The 21,031-nt window shown below is 40.7% G+C and overlaps 2 protein-coding genes across 2 annotated transcripts in view; one reads left to right on the top strand and one right to left on the bottom strand.

Moving 5' to 3' along the window:
• LOC124144492 (prolyl 4-hydroxylase subunit alpha-1-like) overlaps nt 1-709 on the top strand; it is a 33,799-nt gene extending 33,090 nt beyond the window's left edge. Inside the window, exon 13 of the mRNA XM_046513914.2 lies at nt 392-709. Within this exon, the coding sequence (XP_046369870.2) occupies nt 392-462 (71 nt within the window). The 3' untranslated portion in view covers nt 463-709. The remainder of the gene's footprint in view (nt 1-391) is intronic.
• Nucleotides 710-2,741: 2,032 nt separating this feature from the next.
• On the bottom strand, nt 2,742-16,356 carry LOC124144493 (chitinase-like protein PB1E7.04c). The gene is made up of 11 exons (XM_046513915.2): nt 16,134-16,356; nt 14,576-14,644; nt 13,687-13,746; nt 11,563-11,610; nt 10,865-10,915; nt 10,222-10,311; nt 8,638-8,706; nt 8,183-8,254; nt 6,495-6,929; nt 4,413-4,542; nt 2,742-3,040 (listed from the first exon to the last, which is right to left on the bottom strand). Exons 1-11 carry the CDS (start codon nt 16,162-16,164, stop codon nt 2,857-2,859), a joined length of 1,239 nt encoding a protein of 412 aa, XP_046369871.2. The 5' UTR covers nt 16,165-16,356; the 3' UTR covers nt 2,742-2,856.
• Between the last annotated feature and the right edge of the window lie 4,675 nt (nt 16,357-21,031).

Genomic DNA, 21,031 nt, shown 5'->3' with positions numbered 1-21,031 from the left:
TATTTAGTGGAGACAAGTGGAGTAAGTACATTCAGTTATCGGTGTAAGTGCATTAGTTTTAGTTATCGGGGTAAGAGGAGTATGTACATTATTGATCGGGGATAAGTGGAGTAAGTTCATGTATTGATTGGGGATCAATGGAGTAAGTACAGTTATTTATCGAGGACAAGTGAAGTAATTACACTTATTTATGATAAGTGGAGTAAAATGGGCATATGATTATTTCCTTACCAGTATAAATTGGGGTGAACATGTTTTTGTTAACATGATTAAAGTAAAGCTAATATAGTTTCTAATGGGGTGGGGGGGGGGGGGGGGGGGAGAGGGGACTGATTCCTTCATGAGAATGTACGTTCTTCAAAACACGCACAATCTCTGTTGATTGTTTCAGTTGCCAACAAATGGATAAGAGAAGTCGGACAGACATTCCGGCGACCGTGCTCACTTGATCCTGATGAATGATATGATGAGCACCGTCTTCCTATAAAGGGACCGACCATGTTATATTCGGGGGAGTGCTGGATATTTTTTCGATTGTTTAGCGTGTGAATTTACACCCAAATTACAGGTTCAAAGATGTGTTGTGAGTGAAAATAATCCCCATTCCTAAGCCTAACCCCATCCCCAAACCCATCCCTAACCCAATCCCCATTCCTAACCCATCTCTAACCCCCATCCCCATTCCTAACCCTAACCCCATCCCTAACCCCAACCCCATCCCCATCCCTAACCCCAGCCCTAACCCCAGCCCTAACCCCATCCACATCCCTAATCCCAACCCTAACCACAACCCTAACCCCATCCTTATTCCAAACCCATCTCCATCCCCATCCCCATCCCCATCCCCATCCCCATCCCCAACCCCATCCTCATTGCAAACCTTATCCCCATAAGAATATGAAAAGGTCGGTCCCCAATATCCACACATAGACGTGTTATAGTTTTTTTTGAAGCCACATCAAATTCATGACCTCGACGCATGGACATTTTTCATTTTGATAATATACGAGAAGACTAGAGTAAAAACGCTTTTATCCGGCTGCTAACGTTGCAAGTGAAATTGTCAAGATTAACCATATCCGGATCAACGAATCTTGATCTTGGATTGGATACAGCTGTGGTCTCTGGTCATATCGACCTGTCACCTCCATCCGGGTAGAAGAAAGTACACTTGAAATTTAGATTTGACCCCAAATTACAAACGTTATCAAAACATTATTTGGTGTAAACACTGCCAACTTAAGATCCAAAGCACAACTATGATACCCGTATCAAATACATCACCACCGAATAACCATTTCTTGTTTGTTCATTTTTAGCCACCATGCAACATGGGTGTATACTTTCTTTTGGCCGGCGGTTTATGTATACCGGCCTCAACAAATAAGTCATCAATTTGACGTGGCCTTCATCGTGTTTGTTGGTGTCTCCTGTGCCAAATTATTCTTGTCAAATGATTTATTTTCTAGAGACCTATACATAAGAAGTTATTGTGTTACTTCTCTTGTATACATTTATCAGAGGAGAATAATTCTCCTTACCGTATGTGTGAAGAATAACCATTACATGTTTAACAATAGAACCGTGAGAGACGCAATAACATTATTTATGTCTCTGGCCTTTCTATAATCATGTCAGAAAATTATTTTTATCCATTTGTTAATGCAAAATAAATATTCAAATTCAAATTGTCCCTTTTGTGTGATGCGTGGCACGTAATAGTTTTGCCTATATGAGGTATGAAATATACATGCTGACCATTGTAAGAAGCTTGGTCTGTCAAACTCATATACTCGTTCTTGATAGTGATACACTGCGTCACTTTGGACTTTTCATGCATGATCGAGCATACCGAATGAGTGAGTGAGTGAGTTTGATTTAACGCCGCTTTGAGCCCATGTCGGGAATCGAACCCGGGTCTTCGGCGTGACGAGCGAACGCTTTAACCACTAGGCTACCCGACCGCACCCTTACTGAATGATGTATGATGGGAATTACGACCAAGAGGGGGCACGGGTGGCCCAGTCCTCTTAGGCACCGCGATGCGCTGTGCAGAGTTGCGTCGCTAGAAACCTATGATTGTGGGTTCGAATCCCGGTTCGCCCCGATTATATTTCCAGGTTTGTCAGCACCATACCCGTGCTCGTGGGTTTCACCGAAGTGGTAAACGTCTTAGACCTGCATCACTTCGGGCTTTCCTCTCACATTAAGCTGACACGCCGCGATATAACTGGAATACTGTTAAAAGCGGCGTTAAACCCAACTCACTCACTGCTAATTCAGGTTTGAATTGGTCTTCAGCAACCCATGCTTGTCGAAAGGGGCGATGGTCAGGCTCGCTGACTTGATTGAGGCATTTCATCGTATCCCTATTGCATGGATCGATGCTCATGATACCAGTCTGTCTGGTTCAGACTCGATTATTTACTCGTAATATAGCTGGAATATTGCTGAGTGCGGCAAACAAACCACCAAGCTGGCCGTAATGTATCTTGCATGAGTCTCAATTGGTGAAAAGCAGTAACGACACCATGTGTTTGGGGAGAATGTAACACCGGTAGCACTCGCCACGGAGACACTTTGCCTAAAAAAATATGTGTTTGTTGCCTGGCAACACACTGCAGTACTCCCGCCATATATATAATGGCGGCATGTAAACAAACCAATCACGTGATGGACCAGAAATCTAGTCACATGACAGCGCATTTACTGATTTTGTTGAAAGGCAATAACAACACTGATTTCCCCACCAATAATATTTTCACGTATGACAGTTGACACGTTGACTATGATAATCTACAATGAATGAGAGCGAGGCTGGTATCCCAGACACGTGACTGTGACGTGTGACCGAGATTAGTGTTTAGGCCTGTACAGATTCGTTGGCACGAGCGTAGACCCAGCGTTACACTTGTCCTTCTCACAGCAATACATGCACTTCTGGTCAAAGTTGTGGAGGTTGGTATCCACATCGAGGCACGTGCTTACATCGCTCGTCTGCGACCACCAGTTACTGCCACACCAGTTCACGCTTTTGCACCTGAATACAAAACGGTGGATGGGTTTGGTTTAACGCTGAATTTGAGCAACATTCATAACAACAACAACAAATATAATATAAAACGCCAACGCAAGAGAATAAACAGTCTCGACTATCCGCCAAAACAGCGGTAATGACGTCATACAGGTGGGGAATCGAACCCGGATAGGCAACCGCCTGAAGACAACACCATGGCGTCGACCACATTCTTCATCTGTTGTAAGTGGTTCGGGCGGGTGGACAAACAAACACGATCATCCGAGACCCCTGAAGAACCGGGGTAGAATATGTCTTCAGCAACCCATGCCTGTCGTAAAAGGCGACTATGCTTGTCGTAAGAGGCGACTATCGGGATCGGGTGGTCAGGCTCGCTGACTTGGTTGATGCATGCCATCGTGTCCCGATTGCGTGGATCGATGCTCATGATGTCAATCATTGGATTGTCTGGTCCAGACTCGATTATTTACAGACCGCCGTCATATAGCTGGAATATTGCTGAGTGCGGCATTAAACAACAAACAAACAAAACAAAAACAAACAAACAAACAAACAAACAAACAAGAAAACATAATATATATATTCTGATCAGGATGTTACACGTCAACTCTTAAATACACCTCATAAAAAATACTATACTAGATATTACAGGCACAAGCGATGGGAAATTCCCTGTACATAGTTGCGGCCTTTGGGTGTGACAGAAGGCGAGGTGAAGTGGGGTTTAACGTCACGTTCAAGATTGTAACATTTATATTGCGACGTGCATATACGTGTGTGTGTGAGTGTGTGCTCCTTGTACTAGTCCAGACTAATTTGGATTCTATGGTGCTAACCAACGGAGATACCATGCCGCAGTTTAACATGAATACCCTACTCAGACACAGTACACTGACTCCGAGCCGACCAGTCCTTGTTTTAACCCCTTAATGCCGAGCGCCAGTCAGGGTAACAACAAGTACCACCTATTAACCCACGATCTTCCGCTCGCCGGACAGACGCTCTATCCACTACACCATCGGAAGCGATCTAGGCGTGACAGAAACATATGATCGTGGGTTCGAATCTCTGATTAGCCCTGATCATGTTTCTAGGTATTTCTCCAGCTTTCCCCAAAGAAGTAATTGTCTAAGACCTGCATCAACGCGGGCCTTTCTCCCACGTTATGTGCTATGTTATAACTGAAATACTGTACAAAGTCACTCACCCATCCCTATCCAAGACTTCCTGACAGACGTCATTCCTTGCGTCACCAAGACGTCATCAAGACGTCAGACGCGTGGCATGGCCACGTGATTGATCCATGACACAGTTAACCGAGGACATCTGACTCCCTTCATCACTACCCAAGACTCATAGCCATCATTACACTCACCCCTTCATCACATTTCTGCTTCCTGCCAAGGAGTCAATGACAGTTGTCATGCAAAGGTCCCCTGGTCCACAGGTTATTTCCGTCGGCGCGAATGTACATGAGACAAGGTCGGTACATGTAGCACACGTTACTGAAACCGACACCATGTTTTTTTAAATATCTGTCAGATGTTGAAACTGTGGTCAGGTTAGAGACCGTTTGCTGCAAAATCGTACCGATGAAATGCAAAATAAATAATTATATATCCGAAAGCAACAATAACATTAAATGGCATGAAAGTTATTTATCTGTCCATACCAACTCGCCACCATAATTTCAGACATTGTCATGAGGGGTAGAAAAAGATGTTTAACAAAGAATCATGTATTTGTTGGTGGTTCAATGTCTGTTGTTACAAGGGGGTCTGCATTGTAAACTGAACAGACCTAAATTCGCCCCCGAAATTCGCCCGTGTTGGGTCAAACTACTACTCTCTTCTCCTGTGTTATAAACCTCTGGTGACGTCATCCTATTGTTCTCCAGTCGGGTTAAATCTCATAAACATGGACGTTGTAATGTTCCCGGGATTTTATAGGATATTCAAGTGTTATAATATCCCAGGGATTTTATATGGTGTCCTGGGTATTTTATTAATATAACTTCCGTTCAGATTGTAACATGTAATGAAATGTAAAATCAAATGACAAATATTTTCTTTATATTCCCGAGGATTGAACTCGCAACCTTCATATTGATGTGTGTTGATAAGCCGCACTGCTTTTTAGAATGTCCTTTTTTCAAGATCCGTACGCCAGCAACAGATAATGTTGATAAATGTTGTTTTAAGTTTCTTTTTTCGGTTCATAAGTTAGATAAAACGCTTCCCCTCGGGTTTTTATGATATCTAAAACCGTTATCCTTGTGTGTTTTAAATGTGATAAGAACCCTTGGACGTGCTTTATTGTACACTTATAATGGGTTGAAATTTAGTTTGGGGATAATTTTTAAGGTTCAAAATCGATTTATAAGTAAGATAAAACACTTCCCCTCGGGTTGTTATGATATTTAAAACCCTTTCCATAACATCCCTCGGACGTGTTTTATCCTACATATAATCTTGCCAAATTACATAATCTAAATCAGAAGCATACCTTTCTTTTGTAGTTATTAAACGGAATATACAATGAGAAGGTGTAAAATATTCTCAAAGCAGTGTTAGTGATGTTCTTGGTATTGTTATTCAGCTAATTTCAAATGCAAATAATAAAATAAACAGAACGAACTCAATATATCATTACAATACGGTACATGATGAAATTCACAGATGATGTGAAAACCTCGGTATTCACGTTTATGATTATTGTAAGTCGGAGGTGGGTGCACTGACAAAGTTGAGACCGGAATTATAGCTTCATATTGTGAAGAGATGGTTTAGATCATGCAACTGTCAATCAAATTATTATCTCAGTTGACAGTAACGGTGACAGTGATAATGAAAATATTTCAGAATAAAAGTTTTGAGACTATCCCTGTGTTCTATGATGCCCTTCAGCTGTTACGCTAATTGCACAGACCCCATTGTAACACCAGGCATTAAACCGCCAACAATGACATGATAGTTTTTAAGCAACTTTTTCTCTACTTCATGACAATGTCTGAAATTATGGTGACGAGTTGGTATGGCCACATGGATAACTTTCATGCCATTTAAGATGAATTGTTGCTTTCGGATTTAAATCTATTTTGCATTTCATCGGTACGTTTTTACAGCAAACGGACGGTAGTCGAAAATATGGGCAGTACTTACAGTGAAAGGTGGTTTGGGAAAGCTATAGGATAATAGTTTCGATGGTAACTGATTGTTTGGGAAGATAATGACACAGTTATTCAAATGATGATTGGAGTTTGGGGAAAGGAGTTTGGGAGTTTGGGAGACTAGTTACCATAGTAATAAAAGACCATTTAGACGATTAGTAGGACAACATGAGCTCATTTGTTGCGATACCAAATGGTAGAAAGTAGAGTACAATGGCTTTTGAATTGTTTTCAGATTACAAAATGATAGCAAATTCTGTGATCTTTGATGAAAGTTGGTATACATACGTGATTGAGGTGTCGGTGTTGTTTTGGCTGCTGTTGGTGTATTCGACGTTACCGCATCTGTCGCTTTTGCTGTTGGTGTATTCGACGTTACCGCATCTGTCGCTTTTGCTGTTGGTGTATTCGAGGTTACAGTATCTGTCGCTTTTGCTGTTGGTGTATTCGACGTTAACGTAACCGTCGCTTTTGCTGTTGGTGTATTCGACGTTACCGTAACTGTCGCTTTTGCTGTTGGTGTATTCGACGTTACCGCATCTGTCGCTTTTGCTGTTGGTGTATTTGACGTTACCGCATCTGTCGCTTTAGCTGTTGATGTTGGTGTGCGAGGCGTTGCTGAAGAGGACCCTAATGTCGAGTGACCATTGTCTGTTGTATGTTCTGTTGGTTTTGTTGTATACGTCGGTGGCGGGGTAAACTGCATGTTTGCAAGCACTTCGGCTAGGAATGCAAAGTATCATATTTATTCTATAGGGTTTCGTCTCGGGCACAAAACAATCCTGACATGATTATTGCCCCTGAGGAGGCTGTATAAAAAAAACTTCAGTGTGCCTAAACATTCATTACATCTGTAATTACCCGTGAAGAGACGGTTTAGAATTGTTCTTCAGCAACCCATGCTTGTCGTAAGAGGCGACTAACGGGATCGGGTGGTCAGACTCGCCGACTTGGTCGATGCATGTCATCGTATCCCAATTGCGTGGACTGATGCTCATGATGTCAATCACTGGATTGTCTGATTCAGACTCGATTATTTACAGACCGGCGTCAATTAGCTGTAATATTTCTCAGTGCGGCGTAAAACAACAAACAAACAAACATTTCTAATGATTCACATTCAATGGCTAGTTCTGCACGGCTATTGAAGATACTGTAACAGGTCAAGGTCAATTTCATATTCAATTTCATATAATATTGAAACTAAATATATCCTTGAACTTAAGATCATCCGTGAAAATAGGTTTCCACTACAAATTAATGAGTGAGTAAGTATGGTTACAGTGTAGCAATATAGACAGCCATGTTCTGGTTGGTGACACCAAGACTTGGCTTCACGTAATATACCCACGTCAGGAATCGATTCCAGGCTTTCGACGTGACGAGCACCACAGTGATGAGGCCAGGGTAAAAGTGTGTTAGTGAGGGAGGTTGGTCAGATGCCACTTTGGACAGGGTTTTAGTTACGTCTTGCATCTTTATAAATTGGTTGGTTTGTTGTTTAACGCCGCACTCAGCCATATTCCAGCTATATGACGGCGGTCTGTAAATAATCGAGTCTGAACCAGACAATCCAGTGATTAATATCATGAGCATCGATCCACGCAATTGGGATCGATGACATGCATCAACCAGGTCAGCGAGCCTGACCACCCGATCCCGTTAGTCGCCTCTTACGACAAGCATAGTCACCTTTTACGGCAGGCATGGGTTGCTGAAGACCTATTCTACCCCGGAATCTTCACGGTCCATCTTCATAAAGGAAGAAGCCCGAGGTGATACAGGTTTGGTGAAAGGTTCGAACAAGGACATGGTGTTGACAAACCTAGACACATAATCAGGGTTAACCGAGGTCCGAACCCATAGGCTCCAGGAACACCTAAGGGACGTAACTCACAGTGGATTGCAAAGTCTTTGAAGACTTAGGCACTCGTGTACCATTAGTTCAAAGAGGGCAAGCTAAAACAATCACTTACGGATATGATAGTCTATCATGCTCTGTAAACATTCGGGGGGGTGTCCACTGACAAACGCAATTATCTCCTTCACTGCACAATAGAAAATGAAGTAATGAAATGAACATTGATTAGGTGTTAAGCGTTACTTTACGTAATATCACGATTAAGCAGCTGAATTACGAAAAGGTAACTGATGGACAAAACTATTTGTGTGTGTGTGTGTGTGTGTGTGTGTGTGTGTGTGTGTGTGTGTGTGTGTGTGTGTGTGTGTGTGTGTGTGTGTGTTACGAAGTTTATAAATAGACAAGTTCAGCATGGAGAAAGCTTGTACCTTTACTAATAGACAAGGTTAGTATAGACAGAGCTTCAATGTTCACTATTTGAAATGTTCAGCTTGAACAGAGCTACGACGTTTACCAAAAAACATGTTCAGTATGGACCGAGTTACGACGTTTACATACAAATATACGCACCATCGGAGCTTGCGTCCCGCTTGTCACTGTTGAAGTAATGCTTGCAGAATGCATTATGGTAAGACAAACCTGAAAAGATCAAGTATTTAGTTGTAAATGAGTTGTGTTTTATGCCTCTTTCCACAGTATATCCACGTATCACACACAGACTTTCTCCGATACCACGACGCCATTCTACAGTGGAAGGTAACAGGCATTCATGAATACAACAAAAAATATAATAAAGTGAAGACAACAGATATTCACCGACACAACAAAGGCTTACTACAGTGGAAGGCAATATACATCCATCAACACAACACAGATTTACTGCAGTGGAAGGCAATATACATCCATCAACACAACACAGACTTACTGCAGTGGAAGGCAATATACATCCATCAACACAACACCGATTTACTGCAGTGGAAGGCAATATACATCAATCAACACAACACAGATTTACTGCAGTGGAAGGCAATATACATCCATCAACACAACACAGATTTACTGCAGTGGAAGGCAATATACATCCATCAACACAACACAGATTTACTGCAGTGGAAGGCAATATACATCCATCAACACAACACAGACTTACTGCAGTGGAAGGCAATATACATCCATCAACACAACACAGACTTACTGCAGTGGAAGGCAATATACATCCATCAACACAACACAGACTTACTGCAGTGGAAGGCAATATACATCCATCAACACAACACCGATTTACTGCAGTGGAAGGCAATATACATCCATCAACACAACACAGATTTACTGCAGTGGAAGGCAATATGCATCCATCAACACAATACAGATTTACTGCAGTGGAAGGCAATATACATCCATCAACAGACCTGTGAAGATCCGTGTTAGAATTGATCTACAGCACCCCATGCATGTTCATGCATGTCATCGTATCCCTATTGAGAATATCGATGCTCGTGTTGTCAATTACTGGGTTGTCTGGTCCAGACTCGATTATTTACAGACCGCAGTCACATAACTGGAATATTGCTGAGTGCGGCTTTCAACAAAAAACAAACATCTTTCAGCACAACAAAGACTTTCTACTTTGGAAGGCAGATTATTCAATCAACACAGCAAGGACTTACTTCAGTGGAAGGCAACATAATTCAATCAACACAACAAGGACTTACTACAGTGGAAGCCAACATAAATCAATCAACACAAGGACTTACTACAGTGGAAGCCAACATAAATCAATCAACACAACAAGGACTTACTACAGTGGAAGCCAACATAAATCAATCAACACAACAAGGACTTACTACAGTGGAAGCCAACATAAATCAATCAACACAACAAGGACTTACTACAGTGGAAGCCAATATAATTCAATCAACACAACAAGGACTTACTTCAGTGGAAGGCAACATAAATCAATCAACACAACAAGGACTTACTACAGTGGAAGCCAATATAATTCAATCAACACAACAAGGACTTACTTCAGTGGAAGGCAACATAAATCAATCAACACAACAAGGACTTACTACAGTGGAAGCCAATATAATTCAATCAACACAACAAGGACTTACTTCAGTGGAAGGCAACAGACATTCTTCAATGTAAACTTACATAGGATCTCCATTTCCTCCTTGTTGGTGACGTTGGCAAATACAAATGGAAGTTTTTCTTGGAACAGCAACGTGTAGGCGCATACATCCGCTACAATTCAAAATCAGTAGATGGTCACCACCTAATGCCCAAGGTCGGTGGTTCGAGCTCTGGCCGCATCATGATTGTGTGTTGAGTGTCATTGAAAACGAAAGAGGTCAACGACAAAAGAAGTAATTGATCCACCAAGTGTGCCTAAGGACGTTTCCTCATAGGTAGATTTGGTAGTTAAGAAGTCCTTATTACAAGACTCTTGTAGGATGGTTTTGGTCTCACAAGACCGTCTTACAATGTTGTGCATTCTACGGCCACTGACATATAAGCTAGCTTGAACAACGTGGCCTTAAGCTCACACATTCTGCAATGTGATAACAGATCATTATTTACTGCTTCTGTTATAAATTATCTCAGTCTAACCTGTTGTAATAGGTGAATGGGAACTGAAAAGGCTGCTAAGTTTAATTGTTTCAATGTCTAACGATCCAGAAAAACGTTTTGTGAATTAAAAACTCACAATCACGTAGTTCGTCTACCACACTGGCCCGAATCATAGTGTTAAATATCCCTATCTGCTAATGCTGCTAATGTTGGCATGACAACTTACTTTGGCACTTGTGCACTTCTTTGTAAGCTTTCACCAAAACTCTCGATATAGCTGCAAGAAGACAAAAAAAACATGTTTCGGGGCTTACAGGATCCTCGATCATATTCAGTGTGTTATATTTCACACAAAAAACCTGTACAGCAATGACAGCTTATTTGAGTCCGATAAAAGAAATCATCCATGTAAACTTTCATCTGCGAGAGATATTTTGTGCCAAAAATACTAAAAAGCAGAAGGGCCGTGGGGTAGCCTAGTGGTTAAAGCGTTGGCTCGTCACGCCGAAGACCCGGGTTCGATTCCCCATATGGGACAATGTGTGAAGCCCATTTTCAGGTGTCCCACGTCGTGAAATTGCTGAAATATTGCTAAAAGTGGTGTAAAACCATACTCACTCATTCAAGCAGTATGGACTGATGACTAAACTTCCCAAACGAAACTGGTAGCGAATGGGTCCAAGGTTTTTATCATAACGAATGGAGATATTATACCCTAGGTTCTTGAGGATGTGCTCACATATAACTTTCGGTCTCAGCACTGAATATGTGCCCAAACATTCAGTGGTCACCAGGTCAGCAATGTTTTCCCCTTACACATCGGTATCTTTGTCATCAGTTCATATGAAAGGTATCATTTATTCGAGCTAGTGTCTGCCGATATGAATGTTTTCACAATCAGTATATTGTGTGAGGTCTACCTACCCTCAAATTGATTTGTTGAGCTCAGGACATACATCCGTTGACGAAGTGCTGAAAGATTTTAAACGCTATAAGATTGTTTTGTAACGCCACACTCAGCAATATTCTAGTTATATGACGGCGATATGTAAATTATCGAGTTTGGACCGGATAATCCAGTGATTTACATCATAAGTATCGACCACCGAAATTGAGATACAATAACATGCAATCAACCAAGTCAATCAACCAAGTCAATCAACCAAGTCACTGAGCATGAGGTCATTGGGGCCTATATTCTTATTCGAAACCCAGCTCGATAACGTTAAAATATGATTCTCAACCCTTTTAACCATATTGCAACATTGCCATGACTAACAATTTACTTTAGTACAACAATGGCAATAGAAGGGGTAATTACATCATTTTAGAATGTAGCGAAGCTGATCTGGTCACAAACCTGGCTAGCAGTTGTACTACTTGTACTAACATACTATTGATGTCTTGCGTATGGTACAGTCAGAATCGTAAAACGGACTCTTCTTTAAGCAGAGATTTCTCATGTTTATGGAAAGGATCTTTTATGCTTCTATTCATCCTTTGTAACGATGTTTAAAAACATGCACTGTTATGGATAACATGTTTATATTGTTTGTAATGACGTTTCAGGACATGGTGCGACCCGTGAAGAAGCGGGTTAAACAGGTCTTCAGCAACCCATGCTTGCCTTAAAAGGCGCCATGCTTGTCGTAAGAGGCGACTAACAGGATCGAGTGGTTGATGCATGTCATTGTATCCCAATTGCGTAGTTCAATGCTCATGATATCAATCGCTGAATTGTCTGGTCCAAACTCGATTATTTACAGACCGCCGTGATATAGCTGGAATATTGCTGAGTTTGGCTTTAAACAAGAAATAAACAAACAGGACATGGAACCGTTATGTGTGACATTTTTTCATTGTTTGTGTTAACGTTTCAGGACTTGACACTGTTATGAAAAGAGTACGTTTCAGGCCTGGCACTGTTATAAATAACTCTTTTTTCCATTGTTTGTAAGGACGTCTCAGGACACGGAACTGTTATCGATAACATGTTTATATTGTTTGCAAGGACGTCTCAGGACACAGAACCGTTATTGATAATACGTTTATATTGTTTGTAAGGACGTCTCAGGACACGGGACCGTTATCGATAACACGTTTATATTGTTTGTAAGGACGTCTCAGGGCACGGTAACGTTATCGATAACAGGTTTATATTGTTTGTAAGGACGTCTCAGGACACGGTAACGTTATCGATAACACGTTTATATTGTTTGTAAGGACGTCTCAGGACACGGTAACGTTATTGATAACACGTTTATATTATCTGTAAGGACGTCTCAGGACACGGTAACGTTATTGACAACACGTTTATATTATCTGTAAGGACGTCTCAGGACACGGAACCGTTATCGATAACATGTTTATATTGTTTGTAAGGAAGTTTCAGGACACGATACCGTTATTGATAACACGTTTATATTGTTTGTAAGGACGTCTCAGGACACGGTAACGTTATTGATAACACGTTTATATTGTTTGTTAGCACGTTTCAGGACACGGAACCGTTATGGTAACACGTATATATTGTTTGTAAAGACTTATTAGGACACGGAACCGTCATGTACATTGTATAGCACTCTTTTCATTGTTTGATTGAACATTTAGGACATGGCACTGTTATGAATAACAGGTTCTTTGTTGCTTGCAAGGAAGTTTCAGGGCTCCCCCTTCTCGATCTTCAGTTAGGATGACCAAGTAAGAAGTACATCCGAATACAAACAATGAAGAACGTTTTATAGATAAATGTATGTCTTTATAAATACTAGGTAGTAAAGGATGACATGATCATTGTCAAATGTAACTCCATAAAATTATGGATCATACATATAGTTCACTTTACAATACAAAAATAACAATCATTCTAACCAAATTATTATAAAATGTGAAAATGTAAGTTAATTAGATCTATAGATATTCCAAAAGGAATACTTTATGTTACACTCATTTCAATACTATTCAAGTTATTTACTTTATTTGTTATGGCAGAATGTAAGAATATGGTAATAATGAAAACGAGTTGATGAATTAAATGTGCCTACTCACTTGAATATCTATTGTCAATGTCGTAACACAAATACTTTGGAAAGTTTTCATTGAGCCGGGCTGAAAAAAATTCGGTCACATGCTGTTAGTTTGGTATGCAGGGAAGTCTTTGCCGTTTTCCACGCTGCTGAAACCACGAGCACGGGCATATGCATGTTCCTGATAACCTAAAACATAATCTGGTAAACCGGGATTCGAACCCTTGATCATAGGTTACGCCTCAGGGACACAACTCTGCATTGCGAATTGCGGCTCCTAGGACGACTCGGCCAAGTCCGCTTCCATATAAAATCAAATATAACCATATGAAGAGATTATTGATCGTTTCAAGGAGACGAGGCTGGCGACAGTTGGCTTTCCAAGCAGGTTTTATTAAGTCATTCAAAAGGAGGATGACTCTGAAGTGAAAGCCAGCGCCTAGCACGCCCGCCAAGTCCAAGTAGGTTGCACGAGAAACTGTTTTAAGGAAGGTACCACCTATTATTGGCCTCATTTATGAACATTTTTTAAATGAATAAGCACTTTCCTCAAGCAATATGTAGTCTGGATCAAAACAAATGGAAAGGATCATGATTATATGTATATATTGTTTATGTTCTGTCGATACTATCGATGGTGTAGTTAGACATCGATATCACCTGTTGAAACTTAGATTTGACATCGATGTGTTGGCATTGGGTAATCGAAAGTTGTAATGCAACGATAACTCGATCAAATGTTACATTCCTATTCATAATTAGAATAATTACATAATTTGTCAGTTCGATACAATTCATTTCATATCAGTTATAACGGAGGGACATGGAGTGGACATGGTCGCTCTTTATGCCTGTGTCCAAGTATACCTGCAACTAAGCTGGAGTAGAGAAGGTGAGTATCAGTCCCTTACCCTCTCTGCATGTTCCGCATGTCAAGGGTGCTGCACTGGCCTCTGCTGACGCCGCGTACACACAGAGCACTGAAACATGGACCTTTGTAGTTTGAGTCCATGAAGATGGTATGCAGAATGTTGGTGGAACGAAGCTTGTCGGTTGTGTGTTGCATGTTGAAAGCATGACGTTTGCTAATCGTGTGTTGAATGTTGATGATGTGTAAAATACTGATTGTGTTTGGTGAGTTGATGGAATATGAATGCCGTATTTGGAGGGTTGATAGTATGTATGATGCCGATTCTGTATAGTGTGTTGATAGGAGGTGGAATGCCGATTGTGTGTGGTGTGTTGATGACATGGATAATGTCGATTCTGTATGTTATGTTGATGGTATGTAAACTGGCGATTGTGATTGGTGTGTTGATGTCATGGATAATGTCGATTCTGTATGGTATGTTGATGGTATGTAAACTGGCGATTGTGTGTGGTGTGTTGATGTCATGGATAATGTCGATTCTGTATGTTATGTTGATGGTATGTAAACTGGCGATTGTGATTGGTGTGTTGATGTCATGGATAATGTCGATTCTGTATGGTATGGGGATGGTTTGTAAACTGGCGACTGTGATTGGTGTGTAGATCGCATGGATAATGTCGATTCTGTATGGTATGTTGATGGTATGTAAACGCCGATTGTGATTGGTGTGTCGATTGCAAGTTGATAGAATTTGGAATGGCCATTCTGTAAGGTACGTCAATGGTATGTGGAATGCTGATTGTGTGTTGTTTGTTGATAGAACGATGATTCTTTTTTGGTATATTGATAGTTTGTGGAATAGCGATTGTGTGTTGATGGAATGTAAAATGCAGATTCTCCATAGTATGTTGACGGTTTGTTGAATGGCGATTGTGTGTGGTGTATTGATGGAATGTAGAATGCAGATTCTCTGTAGTATGTTGACGGTTTGTGGAATGGCGATTGTGTGTGGTGTATTGATGGAATGTAGAATGCAGATTCTCTATAGTATGTTGACAGTTTGTTGAATGGCGATTGTGTGTGGTGTATTGATGGAATGTAGAATTCAGATTCTCTATAGTATGTTGACGTTTTGTGGAATGGCGATTGTGTGTGGTGTATTGATGGAATGTAGAATGCAGATTCTCTATAGTATGTTGACAGTTTGTGGAATGGCGATTGTGTGTGGTGTATTGATGGAATGTAGAACGCAGATTATCTATAGTATGTTGACAGTTTGTGGAATGGCGATTGTGTGTGGCGTATTGATGGAATGTAGAATTCAGATTTTCTATAGTATGTTGATGGTATGTGGAATGACGATTGTGTCTTTAGTATTAAATGTTTCGCAAGCAGATTCTGTATGGCGTATGTTGGTTGCAAAAAGTAGGTGACAGGGAGAAAATATGATGTCTTGTATATAGTATAACTAATTCACAGAGTATAAGCATTCCTGGTGTGAATATAGTTTGGAATATTGTAAGTGAATGTCCTTGCAAATTTGTGTTTCTGTAGACTGCCTCAACATAATTCAATAAGACGAAGACACTCGGCTTTACCTGCACAGAGTATTAGGAACCGCAATGTCATCCTGGCGCTAATGCTGACACAACCACAACCCAGACACCTGGAGAATGGAATGAGTCACTCTTGCTTCTATGGACCTTGGTTCTTGTGGAAAAGAAGGTTATGGAGTAGCTGTATGGCACTGACAGGGAAACAACACTCCTACCACACGCGTTGCCGCACCCTTGTTCTTCGACTGAAACTCGTACACTAGACGCTCCTATCATTACAGTGTTAGATTTGGGTGCGTTGATATATCTGCTGGAAACTACGGAAACCTGTCAAGGAAATAAGGTATCGTTATTTATATCGTGTCTCACCAAATCGGTACAACAGTGTTCAGAATTGTTTCCGAACTAAAAGTCAAAACAGAGACATTATTTCTGGCCATTTCCCATTCTTCGCGCACATACCTTAAACATTTAAATATTCATATCTGCACTTATGTCCCGGCTTCAGAGATGTTATGCGAGTTTAAAAGTTTTGAGTTTCCAAGGTTGAATTTGGTATGTCGATGCTATGTGATGACATGCATGTGGTCTACCGATTGTATGTGATGTAGGTGTTATGTTGGCGACATGTTAATTGACAGTGATATGTGGCATGGCGATTCAATAGGACATACCGATTGTATTTATCATCGTGTACTGTGTTTTGAAACCCCTCAGATGTATTTCTGATTTCGTGTCTTACATAGTGAGTGGGTGAGTTGTGTTTAACGCCGCTTTTAACAGTATTCCAGTCATATCACGGCGTGTCAGCTTAATGTGGGAGGAATGCCCCAAGTGATGCAGGTCTTAGACGTTTGCCACTTCGGTGAAACCCACGAGCACGGGTATGGTTCTGACAAACCTAGAAACATAATCGAGGCGAACCGGGATTCGAACCCACAACCATAGGTTTCTGGCGTGCCCAAGGGACGCAACTCTGCACAGCGAATTGCCTTAGACGACTGGGCCACCCATGCCCCCTTCGTGTCTTATATAAATTCCAATACACAAAAATTAGGTCTTACCTTTCAGAACATTTATTTCTGTTAACACTTGAATGGTCAAATGACGAAGTCTTGTTCATATTATAGTGGTAAATGCCTCGCCGGGTGAGACTAGTCGATCAGGCGCCTTTTTGTAACCGTTACATGATTTCAGGCCCCTCCTTTACAGCCAAGTGAAAAAGCACAACAGGATCAGTCACATGACATTACCCACCGGAAGTTTACAAACAGCAGCCGATACATCATCTATGCATACGGCTGTTTTGATCCCCAAATTAGCATTTGTTCTGATGATTGTTTGTGACATGTCAATGAGATTTATTCTGATTATAGTATTTGATATGTCAGTGGCATGTAGTCTGATTATTGTATGTGATATGTCAGTGGTATGTAGTCTGATGAGTGTATGTCATATGTCAGTGAGATTATGTCTGACGATTGTTTGTGACATGTCAGTACCATATAGCCTGAAGGTTATGTGTGGTTTGACAGTGGGATTTGGTCTGATGATATGTATGTCAGTGGTATGTTTTGGTATGATTGTAATGCCTTTAACGGTATGTTGTCGAAGGTATGTGGTATATCGATATCACAGAGACTGAGATTTAAGGCGAATAAGACTTACCGAAGCTTTTTTCCATTAATACTCTTATTTTTGGGTCCTCGAACAGTTGGTACCAAGTAAATAATGCTTGTAGTAGAGTCGAGTGAAAACGGGAGAGGGTAGTTATAGTGGTATTATCTGCATGAGGCCAAACCTACAGGGTTAGAGGTCACGCGAGAGTACATTGCTCCGCTGACCGGGTGAGAGGTCACATTTGAGGACATGGTTACGGTGACCAGGTCAGTGGTCACAAGTGTGTACATGGCTCCACTGACCGTGTGAGAGGTCACATTTGAGGACATGGTTTCGGTGACCAGGTCAGAGGTCACACGTGAGTATACGGTTAAGGTGAAAGGCCAACAGGTCACACGTGAGTACATGGAAACGGTCACCGAGTTAGATGTCAGTTTGTGTGCCTATGTTAATGTTATGTCTTTCCTCTCATACATAAATAGCCATGACACAATTCCTGGACAAGTTTGTATTGATAAGTTTGTGACCTGTGTGTTCACTTGACTTTCGCAACAGATGGCATGCAGCATTATGATATCATGTACTTTAACAGAAATTAATCAACAAATTTATGTGATCTATAGAAGAAAGAACACAATTACACAGGTAAGGACTGAGATTCAGACCGGCTTTGGAAGTGATGAAATATCATGCTTCGAATCGAGGTCAAAAATGTGTTTACTGGGTAATGTGACAGGACGCAGAAAATATGTGTGATCAGGTAAACGAGATATTGCCAACCTATTAGAATAGGTTCAACTTAGTTGGTTCTGTTTATTTGCAGTCATCTCAAATAATACACGAGTGGGTGCGTGTGCGAGTTAGGTTTTACACCGCTTTTAACAATATTCCAGCAATATCACGGCGGGGGACACCAGAAATGGGCTTCACACATGTTACCCATGTCGGAATCGAACCCGGGTCTTCGCCGTGATGGGCGAACGCTTTAACAAAAAGGCTACCCGACCGCCCCCAAATAATACAATGTCTAATTCAAATGAAATAACCCCGTTGCCGGGTTACACATTACACAAGAATCGAAGCTTAATTTCGTTAAAAAAATCCTATTATATTTTTGATGAGTCATATCTGACGCAATCAGTACCTGTTCCTGTTAAACAGATCCAAGGGAATGCAACAGAAAATGATATTTCTATCATTACCTTTTTCAATCAACATGTGTCTCAACATATTTATCAGTGTCAAAACACATTACATCTACAAAATTCCACAATATAATAAAGCATCTTAGTTAATCCGTGACTACTTTGTTGTCATCTAAACGCCTGATGATAGTCATAACATTATTTCGCATTATTCGTAACAGTTCTGCATTGTGCCTTATTGGGAGAATAGCTCACTCAATCGGCAGTCATGGCAAGTTTGAATCAAGTCATTCAAAACCTATGTTGATTGTCTGTAAACTTCAGCATTTATAATGCTGAAGTGGTAAGAAGTAATCCTGAAACGTTGTGTATGAATGATAAAGAAGTTGGTATCCTCAATGCTCCTTGTTATGAATATGTATCAGTTTAGCAGTTCGTGAGGACCCAATTTTAACACACGCAAACTGACTCATTTCAAGAAAAGCTTAAAAAATAAATGGCTTATCTTAACATACTGTCAACGCACATGTCGACAATCAGGCAGGGGAGATAACCTAACGTCACGCGTGTCACATCTACAAGATAAGAAGCTCTGAAAAACAGCATGTTAATAATCCGAATGGGTACGAACCCACTTAATCTAACAATATTTTGTGGAGGTAAAAGTCACATTAAAAACAGCATCATGTCATTAGAATTTACGAACTTGAGGGTCGACAAACTGGGATAAGATATCATTACAGATGAGGGTCGGCTACATTATCCACCAAATCCTCGTCGTTTCTTTAATCAAACATCACTTTGTGTACTATTAACAAGGAAAAATAATGACTGCTTTAATTGCCAAGAAGCAAAACTTCTTGAAGCCGTAAATCAGACTCGGCAGGGCTTGTGGCCATGACATTCAATGACCAATCAACAACTGATAGTAAGCTTCGTTTCATCTATATTTCCTCATTTAGAAAGCTGTTCTGCGTTGTGACCGTTGGACTACATCACTTTGTCGACATTGGGGAATACCGGACGAAAAACGCCAACAAAAACAAATTCACAAACTGCCACCCGCCTCCTGTTGGCGCCATTTTCAGTAATGCTCAAATGTGCAGACGACGGTAATCAGTAGTTGTGATTTGATTGGTAGAGACGGTTTTTTAAGTCGGGTTATCCGTATTGCAACATATTTGGACTGAGAACCTTAATGAGAACACAACACAGTAATGATGCCTAAACATTTCTGAATTGATTCAGTGACAAAACTTGAAATTTCCAAACGATCTGCCAAATGACCTATCATCAGCAAATAGTAAATCAGGTAAAAAGTCATTTGTTACAATATTGAAAAGGAAAGGACTAAATAGCACTACCTCATGGGCTACAATTTTCAAAGAGGCATAATTTGACATAGAGTTGAAGTTAGTGAAATTTGTCTATATGAAGAAGGTATAGTTGAATCCTTCCCTGGTTTTGGTACAAGTACAATAATGGCATGTGTCCATCGTTTAGGAATCTTCCAAGAACTCCAACAAATATTTAGAAAATCGCGGATAATAAAAAGAGCAGATTTTGAATATGCTGAAACAGCTCATACGTCATCTATAGAGGAAACTGGAGTAAATTTATTTATATTTGAAGTTACCCCAGCTAGAGCGTATTGCCCCACGAACGACGCGTTGGAAGTCGGCACGTTTCCTTCTGAATACAGCAAGACATGGAAGTGAAGTAAACTACTGTAGGTCTGTTTCCTTCCCTTGTTTGTCTCCTCACATCCATCGCTCCACCACACATTGGGGGTGAAAGTAGTTTGCTTACCTGACGTATTGCCAATAGAAGCTAGGGGTATTTCAAGAATTTGTTTGGCAATGTAACCATTTGATAACATTCGATGAGTTAGGAAATTAGTACTTCACTTCCGCTCGAGGGAAACTGAGAGTTATCTCCATTAGTCTTCTTGGGGAAATGCACGGTACATGCGCAAAGACAATTTGATTATTTTCGTGTTTTGGGCGAATTATCAAAAAACATCATCATTTTTCATTTATGTATTTCTACAAAATCAGAGAAAAATCATTTCGGCTTATCGGCCTCAGCAAATATTTCTTTTCTTCAACACGATCGACCATTTTGTTTCGCGGAACAAACCAACTTCATTGACTCACCTGAACCACTGATCACCAC

This window comes from Haliotis rufescens, unplaced genomic scaffold (assembly GCF_023055435.1).
Source record: "Haliotis rufescens isolate VD_foot unplaced genomic scaffold, xgHalRufe1.0.p SCAF_7, whole genome shotgun sequence".
In the NCBI taxonomy this organism is placed as follows: Eukaryota; Metazoa; Mollusca; class Gastropoda; order Lepetellida; family Haliotidae; genus Haliotis; species Haliotis rufescens.
This window is presented reverse-complemented; position numbering and strand designations above follow the sequence as displayed.

Excerpts from the sequence above, each read along its gene's own strand:
- LOC124144493 (XM_046513915.2), bottom strand. The coding sequence starts at position 16,164 with ATGACATTGCGGTTCCTAATACTCTGTGCAG. Across the intron at positions 11,611-13,686 it reads CATTGACAATAGATATTCAA|CACTTCGTCAACGGATGTAT; the intron begins GTGAGTAGGCAC and ends AAAATCTTTCAG. Across the intron at positions 10,312-10,864 it reads AGAAGTGCACAAGTGCCAAA|CGGATGTATGCGCCTACACG; the intron begins GTAAGTTGTCAT and ends TTTGAATTGTAG.